The 18,195-nt window shown below is 44.8% G+C and overlaps 1 protein-coding gene across 1 annotated transcript in view; it reads left to right on the top strand.

Moving 5' to 3' along the window:
* Glt1d1 (glycosyltransferase 1 domain containing 1) overlaps positions 1-3,788 on the top strand; it is a 74,724-nt gene extending 70,936 nt beyond the window's left edge. Inside the window, 1 exon segment of the mRNA XM_057764488.1 lies at positions 1,221-3,788. Coding sequence (XP_057620471.1) covers positions 1,221-1,382 — 162 coding nt within the window. The 3' untranslated portion in view covers positions 1,383-3,788.
* The last annotated feature ends 14,407 nt before the right edge of the window (positions 3,789-18,195 follow it).

Here is an 18,195-nt window from a genome sequence, read left to right as displayed (position 1 = left end):
CCCGCCCTTCCTCTTTGTGTCTTTAGTGGCTCTTCTCATGAGGCTGGGTTCCTTACAAGTGACCACTCTTACCAGTGGGGAGAGTCTCTCTCTTTCTTGCATTAGCTTTTAGTACTGTGACAAAAACCCCATAAACCGAAAGCAGCTTGGGGAAGAAAGGATTCACGTGGCCTCTAAATCCTGGTCACAGCCCATCACTGGGGGAAGCCGGGGACTTAAGCAGGGCAGGGACCTGGAAGTGAGAACTGAAACAGACTGGGGATGAAAGCTGCTTACAGGCTTGCTCCGCATAGCTGTCCAGTCTGCGTTCTTACCGCACCCAAGATCACCTGTCCAGGGGTGGCACCACCCAGAATGTGCATTGCACAACACTGTACGCCTTCCTTCAGTTCTTACAGTCCTAACCCCCAGCACTGTGTTCCCTGAGCAGCCTGGAGGGTGTGATAAACACATCCCATCTAAGGCTGAGTCACTTATCCTCAGCATTTTTGACCACTTATGAGTCTCTGTGTAAGCACCGCCCACTGCAGAAACAGGCTCAAGGGATGATTCTTATTGGATTAAGGAAGACTGGAAAGAGGCATGATTGACAGCTCTAGAGTTTTCCCTGGGTGTTTCCAGCAGGTGTTTATGGGCACAAATGTGTGTGTGTGTGTGTGTGTGCGCGCGCGCATGCTGCTTCTTATAGTTGTTCACTGCAAAACCGCAAGAAGAACAGTGTGAGCATATGGTTGTAGATATGGCATATACACGTGTGTGTGCGCGCACACATATTTGTCTGTGTGTCCACACACACATAGACCCTAACATTTTTATTTATTTTTTTGTCTGTGTGTGGGTGTGGGTGTGAACATGCCACAGCGCACACATGGAGGTCAAATGACAATGTATTCGAGTCAGTTCTCTCTTTCCACCAGGTGGGTCCTGGGGATTGAACTCAGGTCGTTAATCTTGGTGGCAGGTACCTTTACCTACTGAGCCATCTCGCCAGCCTGACATATACAGTGTGTCTTAATCTCAGTGCTTGCGCTATTCTGATATCTCATTGAAAGCACTGTTTCTTTAGACTGTGAGGCAGATGGGGGGCGGGGGTGGTAGTGATGGGGGGTGGGATGGGAGAATGACCGAGAACTGGTGCAGATACAGGCTTTCAGACAGCTCCTCAGGTTCCCTTCCGCTCATCACTCAGGCATGTTTCTCATTCACTTTTTGTCTTCCAGGAGTTCATTCAGTTGGCAAAGAGACTGGTCAGTGACCCTGTGCTGGAGAGGGAAATCGTGACCAATGGAAGGAAGTACGTGAGGACATACCACTCCTGGCAAGTGGAGAGAGACACTTACCAGCGCCTCATCGGGAAGTTGGGGGCCAGCTTAGAGGATTAAACGGCTGAAGTCTGTGCTTCCCACATCTGTCCCAATAACTGTTGGGTACTCAGCTCTGGGTAGATGCTGAAAGATGGGACCTAGTCCTGGACTGCTGAAATCCCTGAGTCCCCAGGAACATCTCCACCCCCAACTCTCATGTGTGGCGGACACAGTTCCAAAAGTGTTTACAGTTCCATCCTGGATGGGCTTGTAGCTCACTCCTGAAAGAGAGCTTAGGGCTCAGTGCAGGTGATGGAGGTGCATCTCAGGGGCCTCTGCGCGAGTCTTCCAAGAACTGCTTTTACAACTTCTGGAGCCTCCAACAGGGCAGACCTTTCGCCTGCCTTCAGAGTGACCTTTGCCTGTCATTGCCAGTTCACAAAGAAGAAACAGAAAAGCCAGGACTGTCAACTGAGTGGAACTGGCAGCATTTTTGATAAGATCTTGATCTGCAGCCCATCTCGGGGTCCTGATGGACATGTGGGGGTCCAGGTTTTGACTGGCATGCTAATAAGCCCTAGAGAGGTCGTGAATGGGTTTTATCAGAACATGCTGCTTCTCATGGGTGCAGCTGAGGGACACTTGCCAAAAGAGACCCACAGGTCCCGCCCACCTATATCACATCACAGGGAGCCTGGAAGATGATTGGATGGCCCCAGGATGGAGGACCCCAGGATGGAGGCTGGGACCTTGAATTCAGCCTGGGCCCTCTTCCTTCTTGCCTAGGGAACTGAGGGCAAGTGCTGACTAAGTCACAAGACTCCAGACTGTGACAGGAGGTCCCTGGGATGTGGGGAGGTCAGCCTGGAGTCTTTCAATGGGATCTCCCCACATCAGCAGGCCGTGTTTCCAGTGCTCTCTTGTCGCATTCTAACTGGGCTGCGCTACTGTAGGCAGCTAGGAGGAGGAGGGAGGAACAATACAGCCAAGAGCCACACATGCAAAGAAAGTACCAGACTCTGGAGGGCATGGTGTATGTGTGTGTGGGGGAGGACTCGGCACCTGTACTGTCCTTGTTCCAACTTTGAAGGCACATCCTGGGCCTTTTGCTTTTCTACAGGAAAAGAAAAAAAGAAAAAGGAAAGAAAGAAAGAAGAAAGAAAGAAAGAAAGAAAGAAAGAAAGAAAGAAAGAAAGAAAGAAAGAAAGAAAGGCTAGCAGTCACATTTCATTCTAGGAGAAGTGGACTAGAAGAAAGCAAACTTTGTAAGCCAGTGCTTTGGGAATGAGACCAGAGCCCCATTATATAGGGTATAATCCGGCTCCCCATTTCCGTACCTCAGATCCTGCACAGTCACTTTCCTGAAGGCTCCAGCAGAGGCAGTGGCAATTCCATAGTCCCTGAGTGCCTAGCGTCTAGAGGCCAGCTGAGCAATGTGCCCATTTCCTTGGCCCCTGACGTGAGCTGGGGTCCTACCTCTCTGGGCACAAGGAGAGGAAGGGAGTAAAGAAGCCTGAATCCTACAGACAGTTCCTTTGAGCCCAGAGTTCCCGCCCACCTCAGGAGAGGTGCACAGAGGTCGTCAGGTGTCACTGTTTACAAAGTGGGATGCTCTGGAACGCAGGCCTCTCCTTTGCCCAGTGTCAGTATCACTGCCTGACCTCCTTCATGCCAGCATCACTGAGTTACATCTTCTGCCATGTGCACTTTGGGGGAGGGAAGGGACTTAATTAATAAAGCGTGTCACCATCAGGCTTACGAAAACAGCCGCCGTTTATTCGTCCCAGGAGTGCCTCTTGTGGTCCCCAAGAAAACAAATGCGAGTGTCTGGTTGGAGGCATTTGATATGAACTTAGACTACAGTGTGATAGTTTTCCCTTTCAGGAACAGACACTGCGGTGACCGATAGAGAGAGGTTTATGCAGGCTCTCAGGTTGGAGTTTCTAAACTACACCAGGTTGGCCCTATTGCTCTGGACCTGTGGCAAAGAAGCGTCTTGACAGGAATGATTGGCAGAGCAAATCTCCCTTCACACCTGGGAAAAGAAAGAGAAAGAAGAGGCAGTGGCCCTAGAACCCCCCTCAAGGCTGATAATGGCCTCAAGACCACACAGGAGGCCCTCCTCAGAGGGGCACATGGCAGCTGTGCTTTCAAGTGAGCATGTAGGGGAGGCCTCTGGATGGGAGACACTCTGACCACGCGGGAGGTTTGCAAATGTTGGTGTGCATAGCAGGCACCTTGGACGGCCTGGCTCTTGCCAGTCTTATTACTGCTTCCCTTCACTCTTTTTTTAAAAATATTTATTTATTTATTATGTATACAGTATTCTCAGTATTCTGCCTGTGTGTATGCCAGCAGGCCAGAAGAGGGCACCAGACCTCATTACAGATGGTTGTGAACCACCATGTGGTTGCTGGAAATTGAACTCAGGACCTTTGGAAGAGCAGGCAATGCTCTTAACCACTGAGCCATCCCTCCAGCCCCTCCCTTCACTCTTGACCATTTCATTATGTCAGCCCCTCACGGACTGGGATGCCGTTAACTTCCCATATCCGTTCTCTTTCTAGTCACCATGACGGAATCCCTAACAGAAGCAACCTTTGACCCAACGGCCAGGGCATTTGGTCCACCCTGGAGGCTGTGGTGACTCTGTGTGGCAGGGGAGGCTTTGGCCTAGCTTGTTTGAATTTTGGTTGATCAGAGAGCTGGGGTAGGAAGCTATGTCAGACCAATGTCTTCAAAGGCAGTGCCCTGACGACCTTCTCCACAAGGTTCCACAGCCGCTCTAGAAAGCACCATCAGCTGGGTAGCGCAATGTGAGCGCCCATGTTTACGGTTCTCATTTAACCGCAGTATTCCCCACCTCCATTTTGTCGACCTAAGCACTTCCTGCCTCTTTCCCAACATTTGCAATTCTGCTTTACGGTCGAAGCCTAGCAAGGCCCTGCTTGGTGAACCAGTGAATGTGTTGGGGTTACTTACAGGAGTGTAGGTGAGGAGTTACCTAAGAGCATAGATTCCTTGCTGCAAAGGCCAGCCTGGGTGCCTCTCTGCAAGAGGTGCAGGCAGCTTAAGAGGTCAGAGAGTCTCATCTTCCTCAGCTGCCCTATCTACCTACATAATTTTGGGGAAGAAGAGGCCTTGTGTGTCTGTTCAGTTTCAGGGTCTTCTTGAGACTTGTGAGTTGTTCACTTCCCGAGTCTTAAGAGCCTCTCTTCAAGACAAAATATTTCAGTACAGAGGAAATTGCTATTTATCAGTCATATATACCTATAAACACAGTGTTCTGGTACAGGAGAGTCACTGGGGCTTACTGGCTACCACACTGGCTCTATGTTTTCAGTGAGAGACTGTTTCAAAGAAATGATACAGGGGCTGGAAAGATGGCTCAGTGGTAAATAGTATTGACAGCTCTTCTATAGGTGCTGGGTTCAGTTCCCAACACATACATACAGGTACATACATAACACACACACAACACACACACATACCACCACCACCACCACCATCAGAAAATCCCCAAATAAGTAGTGGTTTAAACAATATAGAAATTAATTCTTTCCACTCGGAGGAGCCAGTGTTCTATGGGGTGAGAGACCTACACCTTTTCCATCTTTCTTTTCCTCCCCCTTGTAAAGGGGGAGGTGGCCATTACTAACTCATGATATAAGGGGCTGCCTACATTCTTCCATTATGCCTGAAGTCCAGGCAAGAACAAAGATACCTATCCTTCTCTTCAAGGTAAGTCTTACTTTGGGTCATATCCCATAGCCACATATAGCTGCAAGGGAAGCGGGGATCTACAAACTCCTGGGTCCAATGGAAGAGTTGGAATCTGTAACTGGGGAAGAAAACATGGTGCCTGCATAGAGTGACCTTGCTGCTGTAGCTGCAGCTATTGGGTTATACCGAACTGAGATTCTGGTTGTGGCTATAGGCAGCCTGCTTTGTATAATTGCTGAATAACTTTTAATGTCAAGAGCAGTGTTTTCCTGGACTTTAATTTAGCCTTTAAAGTCACCCCTCACCTTTACTCTGCCAGATGATTATTTATATTGCAGGTTCTCTGCCAGTGCATCCTATTGATCAGCACCTCAAACTTTGCCACTCCTAAATTAAAAACTCCCAGTGTAAGAGAGAACGTGACTTTTTGTGGCATGAAATGCCCTTTTGCTTCAGGTGAAACACACCCAAGGGAAACAGTAAAATAAGTGTATTGATTGCACATAGACACAGGCTCCCTTTGAATGTCCTCACAGCAGTATGGAGTGAGTCAGCACTTTGTTGTATGTGTTGGAGGGTTCTGGGACATTGAGATCTTTTCCAAAGAGATCTACCAGTCAGTGTTTACTAAAGTCACTCTTATACATTAAATAATGAAATGCATGGGGCTGGAGAGATAGCTCAGCAGTTTAGAGCACTGGCTGCTCTTGTAGAAGACTCAGATTTGATTCCCAGCACCTACATAGTGGCCCACAACTATCTGCAACTATAGTTCTAGGAGATCTGACATCTTCTGACCTCCTAGGGCACAGATACATGCAGGGAAAATATCCATGCATACAATATAAAATAAATCTAAAACAGTTTTTAAAATGACATTCATGGGGCTGGTAGTATGGTTTGGTGGTGAAGATCATGTACTGCTCTTACAGAGGAGCTGAGTTCAGTTCCCCACACCCATGTCCAGCAGCTTACAACCACTACTTCAGCTTTAGGGGATCTGATGACCTCTTCTGGCCCCTGGGGACCACACACACACACACACACACACACACACACACACACACTAGCCTGTTGACAATATCAGGACATGGATTTTGACAAGTGAGTGTCAAATATAGACTAAAATTATACTCTGGATAGAACTCATAGGCCATCCTAATGAATTACTGAGTTAGTCCAAACAAAGGCTTACTTTTAAAAAATATTTATTTATTATGTATAAATGTTCTGTCTGTGTGTATGCCTGCAGGCCAGAAGAGGGCACCAGATCTCATTATAGATGGTTGTGAGCCACCATGTGGTTGCTGGGAATTGAACTCAGGACCCTTGGAAAAGCAGGCAGTGCTCTTAACCTCTGAGCCATCTCTCCAGCCCCAAAGGCTTACTTTTGAGTACAGGATAATACATGATCATTAACTTGGGTACATTCTCCATGTGTGTATGCTCACACTTGAGTGTGGTTTACTGTGAAAAAGTCAAACTCACAGTTTTTCAGCAGTTGAGAGCTGAAGCAGGCAGTGCCCATTCTGATAACAGAGTCAATTTCTATTTTTTTTTAAGATTTATTTTTTATTATTTTTGTTTATGTGTATTTGCATTGCCCATTGTGGCCAGAAGAGGGCATTAGATTCACTGGAGCTGGAGTTCCAATGTGGGTTCTAAGGTCTTTCGCAAAAGCAGCATGTGTTCTTAATCACTGAACTGAGCTGTCTCTCCAGCACCTGGAGTCAGGATCTTGTCTTTGGACTTGATAAGGGGCTTTTGAGTGTCAGCAGAAAGAGTAGCTATTCTGAACACCAAAGTCTGAATCACAAAGTAGGGCTTTGGGGAAGAAAGGTTTTGGCTTTTAAATGCAAGGTCTAGATGTGTCTGTCTGGAAGGCCTCAGGCATATCTGTGTTTGAATTGTCAGCCTGGAGAAAAGAGAGACAGTGTGTGTGTGTGTGTGTGTGTGTGTGTGTGTGTGTGTGTGTGTCTGTATTGGTGGAGGCTGCTCATTCATTCCCGGCTTCCCATACTCGAAATAACTACACAGAAACTGTATTAATTAAATCACTGCTTGGCCTATTACCTCTAGCTTCTTATTGGGTAGCTCTTACATCCTAAACTAACCTATCTCCATTAATCTGTACATCACCACAAGGTGTGGCCTACCGGTAGATAAAGTCTGAGCAGGCTTCAGGAGAGGTGTCTGTCTCCTGTGGCATTTACATGGCTTCTTCCTGACTCCACCTATTCTCTCTCTGTATATCTTTCAGTATGGATATATTTTGTTAAACCATTGGCTGAAAGCAGCTTCTTTATTAACCAATGGCAATAAAACATTCATAGCATATAGAAAGGAATCCCATATCATGTCTCTCTCTCTCTCTCTCTCTGTGTGTGTGTGTGTGTGTGTGTGTGTACTACAAGACAGAGGGTTTTCTCTTTTCATGAAAAGGTGGTTGAGGAAATTGGCTCACACACACTACTTGCAAATTGCTCTTGCTTGAGGTAATTTAAAAACAACAATTTTGTAAATGGAAAAACTCTGAATTTTCATTAGAGAATAATTTTACAGCAAAAGCAGATTCTTGCCCCCTGGGCCCCCCATATACATGTAAGAGGCAGGATGCCATGTTCCTGCCCTGTGTTTCTTCATCATCTTCACACAGAGTCATCGTCACATGCAGGCTGTGTATGATGGAGCCTCTGGACCAGTTGACTCACTGCCATGCTGGGCTATGTGTTCCACCCACCACCCCAAATCCAAAGGGTGAACAGTTTGTCATACCTAAAATTGCAAATGCTGGGCTGAAGGAAACGGCTCAGTGCTTAAGAATGTGTACTGTTCCTGAAGAAAGCCTCCGTTTGGTTGTCAGTAGTCACATCAGGTGGTTCACGACCTCCTTTAACTCCAGCTCCTGGTGTCCTCCTCTGGCCTCTGGGAACATCTGTACTCATGCACACACACAGAAACACATAAATAAAACATAAATCCTTACGTTCCGAGTGCTATCAACATCATTATGCAAATGAAATTACTCGAGTTTTCACCTCACACATGAATGAGGAAGCCAGTGGCAAACTCAACAAATTCAAATACAGGTTCACGACACGAAAGTTCCTGTCTTAGTCATTCTCCTATTGCTGTGAGGACACCAACAGATATAGAGAGGTTATTGGGGCTATAGTTTCCGAGGGTTGGTTCATGGTATGGAGCATGGTGCTGAAGCAGTAGCTGAGAACTCACATCTGATCCACAAGTAGCAGAGGAAGGAGGAAGAGAGAAGAGGAGGTAGGGGAGAGAGAGAGAGAGAGAGAGAGAGAGAGAGAGAGAGAGAGAGAGAGAGAGAGATTGAAAACTTACTTAGGGCAAGGAGTTGGGGCTCTTTTCATCCCAGTACTTAAGGGGAAGAGACAGCAAATGGTTGGAAGACACTTAAGGAAACTCAACATCCTTAGCCATCAGAAAAATGCAAATCCTAACAACTCTGAGATTCTATCTTACACTTGTCATAATGACCAAGATCAAAAACACTGATGAATGGATGGATCCAGAAAAACAAACATGTTGAGTGAGATTCCCAGACCCAGAAAGACAAATATAATATGTACTCACTTGTAAGTAGCCTTTAGACATGGAGCAAAGAAAAACTAGCCAACAGTTCACAACCCCAGAGAACCTAGACAACAAAGAGGATCCTAAGAGAGACACACATGGATTTATATAGGAAAGAGAAAAAGACAAGATCTCCTGAGTAAATTGGGAGCTTGGGGTTCACAGGAGAGGGGAAAAGGGTTAAGGGGAGGAAGAGAGGGGAACAGACAAAAATATATAGCTCAATAAAAACAATAAAAAAACAAAAGAGGCAGAGACAGGCCAGCATGGTCTATACACAATGAATTCCAGGACAGCCAGGGCTATAGAGTAAGCATGCTGAGACCCTATCTCAAGATAGAGGGATAGATGGTAGATAGATAGATATAGATAGATAGATAGATAGATAGATAGATAGATAGATAGATAGATAGATGATAGATAGATGATAGATAGATAGATGATAGATAGATAGATAGATAGATAGATAGATAGATAGATAGATAGATAGATAGATAGATAGATAGAGGTTTCCCATTCTTAGATCTGGCAGTTCCTTTCAGTCTTATGCCTTGGTTCCACACTACACCACCATATTATCTCTAAAATAGTATATCTTTCTTGATTATGCCAATTTGGGCTGGACTGTGGTGAGAGGGGCTAGCAAGTATGCCTAACCTCTGGGCTGCACAGAACCAAAGATGGCTACCAGTGCAGCCTAATCCAACATCACAAAGTTACTTAAAATCTCTTGATATTTTTTTTTCCTGTTACTTGTTTGTGCAGTTCTTGAGTTTGAATTTTGTAGACGACAATGTGATGTGGAAATGTCAAAGGTTGAACACACTTGGCAGTAACTCAGCTGGGACAAGCTAAGCCGTGAGAGTTGTGAAGTGCACCAGTACGGCACAAGCAGGTCATAGGAGACAGCTCTCCACTTGAGTTCCATCAAGCATGGAACTTGATGAGCCACCCCAGGTCTCTAGGCTGTGTTCCGGCCAGCAATTCAACAACTTCATACACCTTTTTCAGCCTTGGTTAGACCTTTGTGCTTTAGGCCTCACATGGTCCGAGAGTTGCAAGATGAGTTCTTGGTCATGGTGAAGAGTGCTAATTGCGCTTGGATATCAAGTACCTGCTCTCTCTTTTGTCAACGGAAGTTTGGCTTTGCTCAGGGATGCAATGTCCCTGAATGAAAACGCTGTGGATGTCTAGTCTGAGTCTGTGGGGTGTGACCTAGAAGTTTCCAAACGAACCACCAAGAATGACACTAGAAGAGACAGGAGTCATTCCTTCTTGTCGCGTAGAATTCAGGTATGATGGCTGGTACTCCAGCAGCCATCTTGCAATCATTAGGGCAGCTTGAGGCGACAGCTGGTATGTTCTCATAGACAGGTGATTTAGTGGTATGTTTCCATGGCTGCTATAACCTTTCTGTTTCTAGGGAAAAGAAATCTGCTCTCATGTAGTTTTTTTTTTAGCTCTTTGTCACAGAGACATTTGAGCATACCTAATAGCAGATGGAATAATACAACACTGTCCATGTAGCTGTCACTCATCATCAAATGCCTGTCAGTCAAAGTCCCATGGAAATGAGTGCCCCATCAACATTAAGGAGGGTGTTGTAAAAACATTTCTTACATAGATTTGGCTGCATCTAGGAAAGTCACAGCCAGTTGCATGTGCCTGGGGCTAGTGTGGTGGAAGCATGTTCCTTCCCTGAAGACATGGCAGGGATGTGGATTACCTGGAGGGGAACTATGTGCAGGGGGTCCTTCATAGGAACTGCAGGTTTTTTTATGTGTGTGTGCAGGTCCCCTGGCTCCATGGAAAGACTCCCTCTTCTTCTTCATCCTGTTCTCCTACAGTGAGACCTGCTCAGAAGATACAGGGAAGCCAGGCAGTTTTATCTTTACCAGGAGCTCTTATGGGCAGATTCTGGGGTAGGAAAGAGGGCCATGTAAGTCCTGGGTAGAAGGAAGTCTTTCAACTTAATTCATCCCCAAGACTTCTATGATAGGTGACTATATTTCTGGTGACTTCAAACAACAGACATGATATGCTCACAGTCCTGGCAACCAAGGCCTGGGATTGTAACATGAGGGCCTTCTGCTTGTTGGGGTTTCTGTCCTGCCCAGTTCCCACAGCCGTTTAGCCACAAAAAAATCACACGGAAGTCTACATTAGATATAAACTGATTGGCCCATTAGCTCATGCTTCTTATTAGCTCTTATCACATATTAACCCATTATTCTTATCTATGTTAGCCACATGGCTTGGTACCTTTTTCAGCGGGGTAGGTCACATCTTGCTTCTTAGGTGGTTGAGACAGGACTGGGAGGAATAGACTTCCTTCTTCCCAGAAGTCTCCTGTTCTCATCGCCCCGCCTCTACTTCCTGTCTGGTTGACCTGCCTATACTTCCTGCCTGGCCAATCAGTGTTTGTTTAAAACATGATTGACAGAATACAGACAATTATCCCACACCATGGGATGAAGCTTCAGGCAGAGCTGTGTTGCATTCCAGGCTCTTGGGAAGGATACTCCAGCCTCAGTCAGGTCCTAGTGGCATCGGGTGACCCATGGTTTGTGGCCTCCTTGCTCTACATTGCTCTGTTATCTATCCCTGTCATCTTTCTCTGTGTGTCCCTGACTTGCCCATCCCTCTATCTGACAAGGACTTTTAGGCATTTTATTTCTAACCATCACTGTGCAATGAAGTTTGAGACATGCAGTTCAATTCAGCTCACATAATTTCTTAGTTGAGTTAATATTATCTTTTCATGTGTCAATCAGACCTGGATCCTTTCAGTTCAGATGAACACACGATTCAGAATTTTCTGCCATTTTGTAAGCATGGAACACTGAATAAAATACCAGGGGGTCGTGGGGACAGGGACATGTGAGCAACAGGCAACATGTCATCCTTAATCCTATCAGATCAAGCTAAAACATTTACTTTCTGCTCTAGAAAAGTCCAGATGGATTTGTCTCCACGGCTTTTATGAGAGATGGCCAGAACTCTGGTGACTCCAAACAATACTAAGGGTGTGAACATGTTAACATTACCAGTCCCACGGCTTCATGGGCTGTAATTTTGAAATTTTGGTAAAACCATGCTTCAGAGCACAAGTGTTACTCTCTGAAGTAACACTGCACCATCGACCTGTTCCCACTGCCAGAAGTGTTGCAGGAATATAATGCACATATAATGTATAGATAGAAAATAGACAAACATTTAAGCATTTATCTAAGTATGTGCATAAATTCATGTTTAATGAATATACCAGATTTTATAATAACTGAATTTATCACAGCTTCCAAACTCATAACTACCTTACTGATATTTATAAAGTTATAAAATGATGGTTTTAAATGCATAGCATAAATAGCAAAATAAATAATGAAGGTAATAAAAATTTAAGCATATATATGTACAACTCAATACACCCATCCTCAGAAGCCTTAAAGCTATGAATTGTCTTCTGCCTAAGCATTTTGCTTGCAGGGATTTACCCTAAGGATACAATCAGAGAAGATTAAAGAGATTTATGTGGAAGATGGTGCCATCATGACATCGACTACAATGGTAGGAGATTTCAAACGGTGCACGTGGTCAGAAATAGCAGGTTCCTTAATTAAGCAATTGTGTGGTTATAAAAATGGATTGTGTGCAGCCTTTTTATTGTATTATAAATGGCATTACCCTAAAAGGAGAGACAATACCAAGGCATGTATGTGTGTGTGGTGGGACTGTCTTACTGTAAATGACAATTCCTGCCCACAAGCTGGAACTCCCAGGGGCACCCTTGTTAATTACGTGATGAGGCATGGATAGGATCTTAATTTTTTTTTATATACAGGTTTTTTGAAATGAAGATCTATCAAGGCCAGCTCTGGGTTTGATTAGTAGATTTTGACTCAAAAAATAAGATGGAAGAACCAAGAAGCTAAATTTCTGGCATCAACTTTAGGCCTCCACATGCATGTGCATGTACATTCCAACACGCATACATGGGAATGCATGCACAGATTCCAACACACATATATGGGAATGCATGCACAGATTCCAACACACATATATGGGAATGCATGCACGGATTCCAACATGCATCTACATAGCAGGGATACCATACACACACAAAAACAAACCCAAATTATATTTTAAAAGCTAAGGAACTAGCTGAGTGTGGTGGTGCATGCCTGCTGTCCTAGCATGTAGGAAGGTGAAGCAGGAGTACTGTAAGCTCCTGGCCAGCCTGGGCAAAGAAGCAAGACTCTCTCTCAAATCAGATAACAACTGGGTGTGATGGTGCGCACCTTTAAGCCTAGCACTGGAGAGGCAGAGGCAGGAGAATTTCTGTGAGTCCAAGGGCAGCCTGGTCTACAAATCAAGTCCAGTACAGCCAGGGCTACACAGAGAAACACTGTCTTGAAAACCCCAAACAAAACAAAACAAAACAAAACCAACCCCCCAAAAACAAGAACAAGAAACAGACAATAACAAATTTAAAAAAGACAAAACCAGAAGAATAGTCATTAGCTCCCTATTGCCTTTTTCCTCGGCGACTTGGAGCCAAACCCACATGCCATTTACGGAATGAAGGAGTGGCAGTCATGGAATATGAGCCTATTTCCTAGGATTCTTGCTCGAGACGATCTCGTCCATGAGGCCTTGAGATCTTCGTGGGAAGTTGGAATTGAGTTTCCTTTGAGAATATTATGGGTGAGGCTAGGATGTAGCTCAGGTCCTAGAGTGCTTGCCTGGCACACACATGGATTTGATTCAAGCAGAAGCCTGGGCCCTCATTTCATAATAAGAGCACTGGAGACTCGGAGACTTGAGGGCAGTTTATTTTACATCCTTACAAAGTCCAGCATGCGCTCTGGGGTAGACTGAGGCCGAGAACAGTCTTCATAGTCCTAAGGCCGGCTGCTTCCTCTCTATCCTCTTTAGAGCTGAGTAACAAGAAAGCTGCTACTTTGAGTCACCTGAGTCACCTGAGTAGCTCTCTTCCCCTCTCTTGCTTCTATATCTTTTTCTCCCCTCAACAAAAACCCTGGTCTCTCCACCTCTCTCTTACACCCTGTTTATTTTAAGACATTACAGGTGTCCCAGTGCTGAGAGGGGGATGTGGACCCAAGTCCCCAACCCTAACCAAGAAGCTACACCCGACTGACAATCCTTTGCAAAGGAAAATGTAGTTACTCCAATGGAATCTCACTGGGTATATAAACTACGCTTTAGGATAGGCTGTGTGGCCAGCAGTAGATAGATGACACATAATGAACTCAATGTTATTTTGTAGACTTTTTGTCTCACGTTACTTTGCTTGGGTCTTTTTTGTCTTACTGGTCTTTTACTTGTAGTTTGTGTGTGTGTGTCTACGGGGGGCAGGGGTGGAGACTGACAGAGGTTGGGTTAGGTGTTTGGCTTCCCAGGATTCCAGTGGTTATTTTATTTGTAGCTAGACTAAGACGACTCATGGTACGTTTATTTTTTATTTTATTTATTTATTTATTTATTTATTTATTTATTTATTTATTTATTATGTATACAATGGTTTGTCCGTGTGTATGCCTGAAGGCCAGAAGAGGGCACCAGACCTCACTACAGATGGTTGTGAGCCACCATATGGTTGCTGGGAATTGAACCCAGGACCTTTGGAAGAACAGGCAATGCTCTTAACCACTGAGCCATCTCTTCAGCCCCGGTACGTTTAGTTTTAAATGAACCCTTAGATTTTATTTTTCACAGATTCCCCAACACCACATAAAATCAGATATTGTGGCAAACAACTGCAATCCTAGCACTGAGGAGGTAGAGGCAGGAGGATCATGAGTTTCAGTGAGTTCCAGGCCAGCCTGAGCTATGTGAGATTCTATCTCAAACAGTAACAGTGACAAGAATAGCAACAAATTCCAGAAGCTTCTGGCTAAAGCTGGACTTTGGGCTTCTAGGACGTCCTTAATAAGATGGTGACAATGCAGTTGAGTCTAAAAGCTGGGCAGACCTCAGACACAGTCACCTGAGATATCAACCCACTCATTTCATGCCATGTGAGTACACGACTTTAACCTTGGAGGGTGCTAACAGGTAAATATGGAGCAAATTCCCATTCAAACATGGTGTGGGCCATTCTTAGTCCAGTTGACATCAGTGTCTCCATGACTGATCAGCATGTGAAGTGGTGTGTGGAATTCTAACATATCAAGCATGTTGAGTAGGTTAACTGCAGACATTTGAGGTCTCAGCTTCCATCTGAGGTCGACCAGAGTCTCAGTGGGCAGCCTATAAGTTACTATCCACATGTAGGTTATTTTCGGTCTCTGGGAGCTAATGTTGCCTTTTTCTTACCTTGAGGTAACCATCAGGATATAAAACTCTCTAAGAGGAGGCTTCATCCCTCCGGACTGTGGGGAACTCAGCTGGAAATAGAAAAATAGCTCTCTTTCTGTATGAGTGGTTTATAATCCAAGTGAATGCCAAGCTGTGTAATTAATAGCTCATTATAATTGGAAGTGAGAGTGCAATCCATCTTGCACATTCTTGTCTCTCCACCCATAGCTGTGTCTTCACTGGTGAGTGACCAAGCTCAAAGACAAGGCTGTATTTCGGGGAAAAACTCTTTGGCTAATCTTTGTCATCCTTCACATTTCCATGAAAAAGAAGAAATAGTTTATAATGGGGTTGTCACAGCTGAAGGGGGTTTCCACGTGGAAATCAACTGTTTAATGTCTCAGCAGGAGTTGGGGAGTTTTCATTAAGTTGTCTGGTACAATTTCATCATGGTGGAAGCAGCTCTGGTTCTTAGATTCTTTAGGGCTGGACAGAAAGTCACTAGAAAGTCAACAGCTCTGTGTGCTTGGGGTGTGTGTCTGGGAAGATGCTCTCATAACCCACTCTCTATGAATTTACACCTAACTGATTTCTGGGTTTGTCTTTCTTGTGGTTTGCTTCTTCTCGGAGAATGGTTGGTGGTATCTTAGTTACTTTTCTATTTCTGTGAGGAGACACCATGACCATGGCAACTCTTCTAAGGGGAAGCATGTAATTGGGGCTGGCTTACAGTTACGGAGGTTAGTGCATCATCATCCATTATCATCATGGTGGGGAGTGTGGGAGCACAGAGGCAGGCAGGCAGGCAGGCCTAGCACGAGAGCTTGGCTGTTATACTTGCTATTGCTATTTCACTCATCCCATTTAGGAACTCATAGCTGCCATGGTTACTCATGCAGAATCAAGCCAGTCAAACTTCTGGCTGGCATAGATGGAGGTGGGGTAGGGGTGTTCTCCAAGGCACACCCTTCATTGGTGGGACCTATTGGCAGCTGGTAGTTACTAGGGGAGAGAGAATCACTCTTTATCAAGGGTGTAACCACTAGCAGACATTTCACTCTTCAGTGGGGGAGGGCATATACACATGTACATATGTGAAACACCAATTGGACTTAGGAGGTTATCAAAAAACAATATGTTTTAATTTGAGAAGAAATGCTTTTGGGGGAGGAACATGGGGAGAGTAAGAAGGGGGAATTTAGAGATGAATATGTATATGTGTATATGTTATACTTATATGAAACTCACAAGTGGCTAAAATTTTTAAATATTTTTTTTTAAAGGCAGCAGCTGTCTTTGTTGGACTGGGTTCTAGTGAGTAGAGTCTGACTGTTCAGCAGCCAACAAGTACATCAGACAATTTCCACGGTGGCTTAGTGTGGAGGAGAAGATACATAGGGCTGAGGGATGCCTGGAGATGGGCATGAAGAGACTGACATTTAGATACTGTGTGATTGGAGGCATTTGCAAGGAAGGACATCTGCACTGAGACAGAACTCTCTAGAAAGATACAGTTCACAAATGTCAGGGGCCCATGGTACCAAGCTGAGGAAAGTGTGAATTCAGAGGCCCTGTGGTGGTAAGGGGTTAGGGTGTGAAAGGACTGGCAGTCAGCTTTCACTGCGGTTCAGAGGTAGGACATGCATTCAGATGTCATGGGGTCTCAACTCAGGTGTGCACAGAGCTCAGGTGTTCACTCCCAGTGTAAGGGACTGCTGCTGGGTCTTAGCAAGCAAGAGAGTGGCAGAATCATGTTCTTCCACTGTGGAGGGAGTGGTGGAGGACCAGTAGGGCACAGTGGTGAGTTGTGTAGAGTTGTGGAGGAGAATTCAGAGAAGACAGACAGATTCTGGATGCATTTGGAGTTAAAGCAAGTAGGACATGTTAAGTCAGATACGGAACACAATGTAGAAAATGAGCCTTAGGGTTTTGTAAAAAAGCAGCTGAATGAGAGCAGGGTAGCACTGTTGCTAAAGATTGAGATGTGATAAGCATCACTAGTGTCTTTTCTTCCTTCATTCTCAAGCACAGAAAGAATAAAATAATTAATATAGATTATCAGCTTATTAGGAGGTAAAAATCACTGAGGAGCAAAATATCTGGACATGTCTATGAGATGTTTCTAGATTGGGTTGAGGAAGAAATGTTCACCCTGAATGTGGGCAGCACCATCCCATTAGGTGGAGTCTTGGACTGAATGAAAAGAAGAAAGAAAGGGAGCTGAGCACCAGCACACACTAATTTTTGAATTTCTGATGACAGTCGTAATGTGACCAGCTGCCATACTTTCCCACCTTTGAACTGTAAGATGAAATAAGCCCATTTCACCTTAAGTTGCTTCTTGTTAAGTATTTTGTCACAGTACTGGGAAAAGTAACTAATACAGATGGTAATTGCTCAGGTTTGCTTTGATGGATTCCCTTGCAGCTAGGTGTGAGCAGGTGATCAAGTTTTGGCCAGATCAAGTTAAAATCTCTTTGGATGAGCTTCCAGGAAGGTCTGACTCAATTGAGAGGGGCTGAGTTCCTTTCTCTGCCTTCTCCTTGTTGCTTGGAATGACCATGTGATCAGTGGTGCTTCAGAGGTCATCCTGTGACATGAGTGAGAACTGGCTTAGGTGTCTGGAGACTATTATTAAGTCTTGATGTTAGAGCAAAGTTCATTTTGTTCATGTGACTGTCATTCTGAGCTTTCTGTGCTATGCAGTTGACCTTCTTCTGGAGGTGAAAAATGACAGTAGGAAAGAAGCCAGTCATCTCTGTGCCTAAGGAAGACTCAGACGGCCTTCTAAATGTCACCTTAGCATTGTCAAATGGATCTCTCCACAGACATATAGAGCTCATTAATGAATTATTAATCTCTGTGCTGCATATAAGAAATAAGTCTTTCCTATGCCCTGCAAGAAAATCAATTTCCTTATTAGCTTTCTGAAATTGGAGAAGAGAAACTGGATACAATGCTCTAAGCAAACATGTTTTACCATCCTGGCTGTTATAAATCAGCCAAGTACCTCCTCTGACTACGCCCAGGGACTAGGCAATCTCTTCTAGTCAGAACTGAGCACAATGCAGGTCGGAACACAAGAGCAAAGGACCCAGTGGAAAATAAGAGGACTCCTAGAGAGCCCTTGCAGATTTCAAAAAAATACTTCCACTTCGCTAGAGACACAGGTGAGCATCAATTAAGCGTGAGGGTGTGTGTGTTCACTTGTAACTAGATTTTCAAGGGCTTTAGGGAGAAGGAAAAC

This window comes from Chionomys nivalis, chromosome 3 (genome assembly GCF_950005125.1).
Source record: "Chionomys nivalis chromosome 3, mChiNiv1.1, whole genome shotgun sequence".
NCBI classification, from domain to species: domain Eukaryota; kingdom Metazoa; phylum Chordata; class Mammalia; order Rodentia; family Cricetidae; genus Chionomys; species Chionomys nivalis.
The sequence above is the reverse complement of the archived record's forward strand: the minus strand, read 5'-3'. Positions and strand labels throughout refer to the sequence as shown.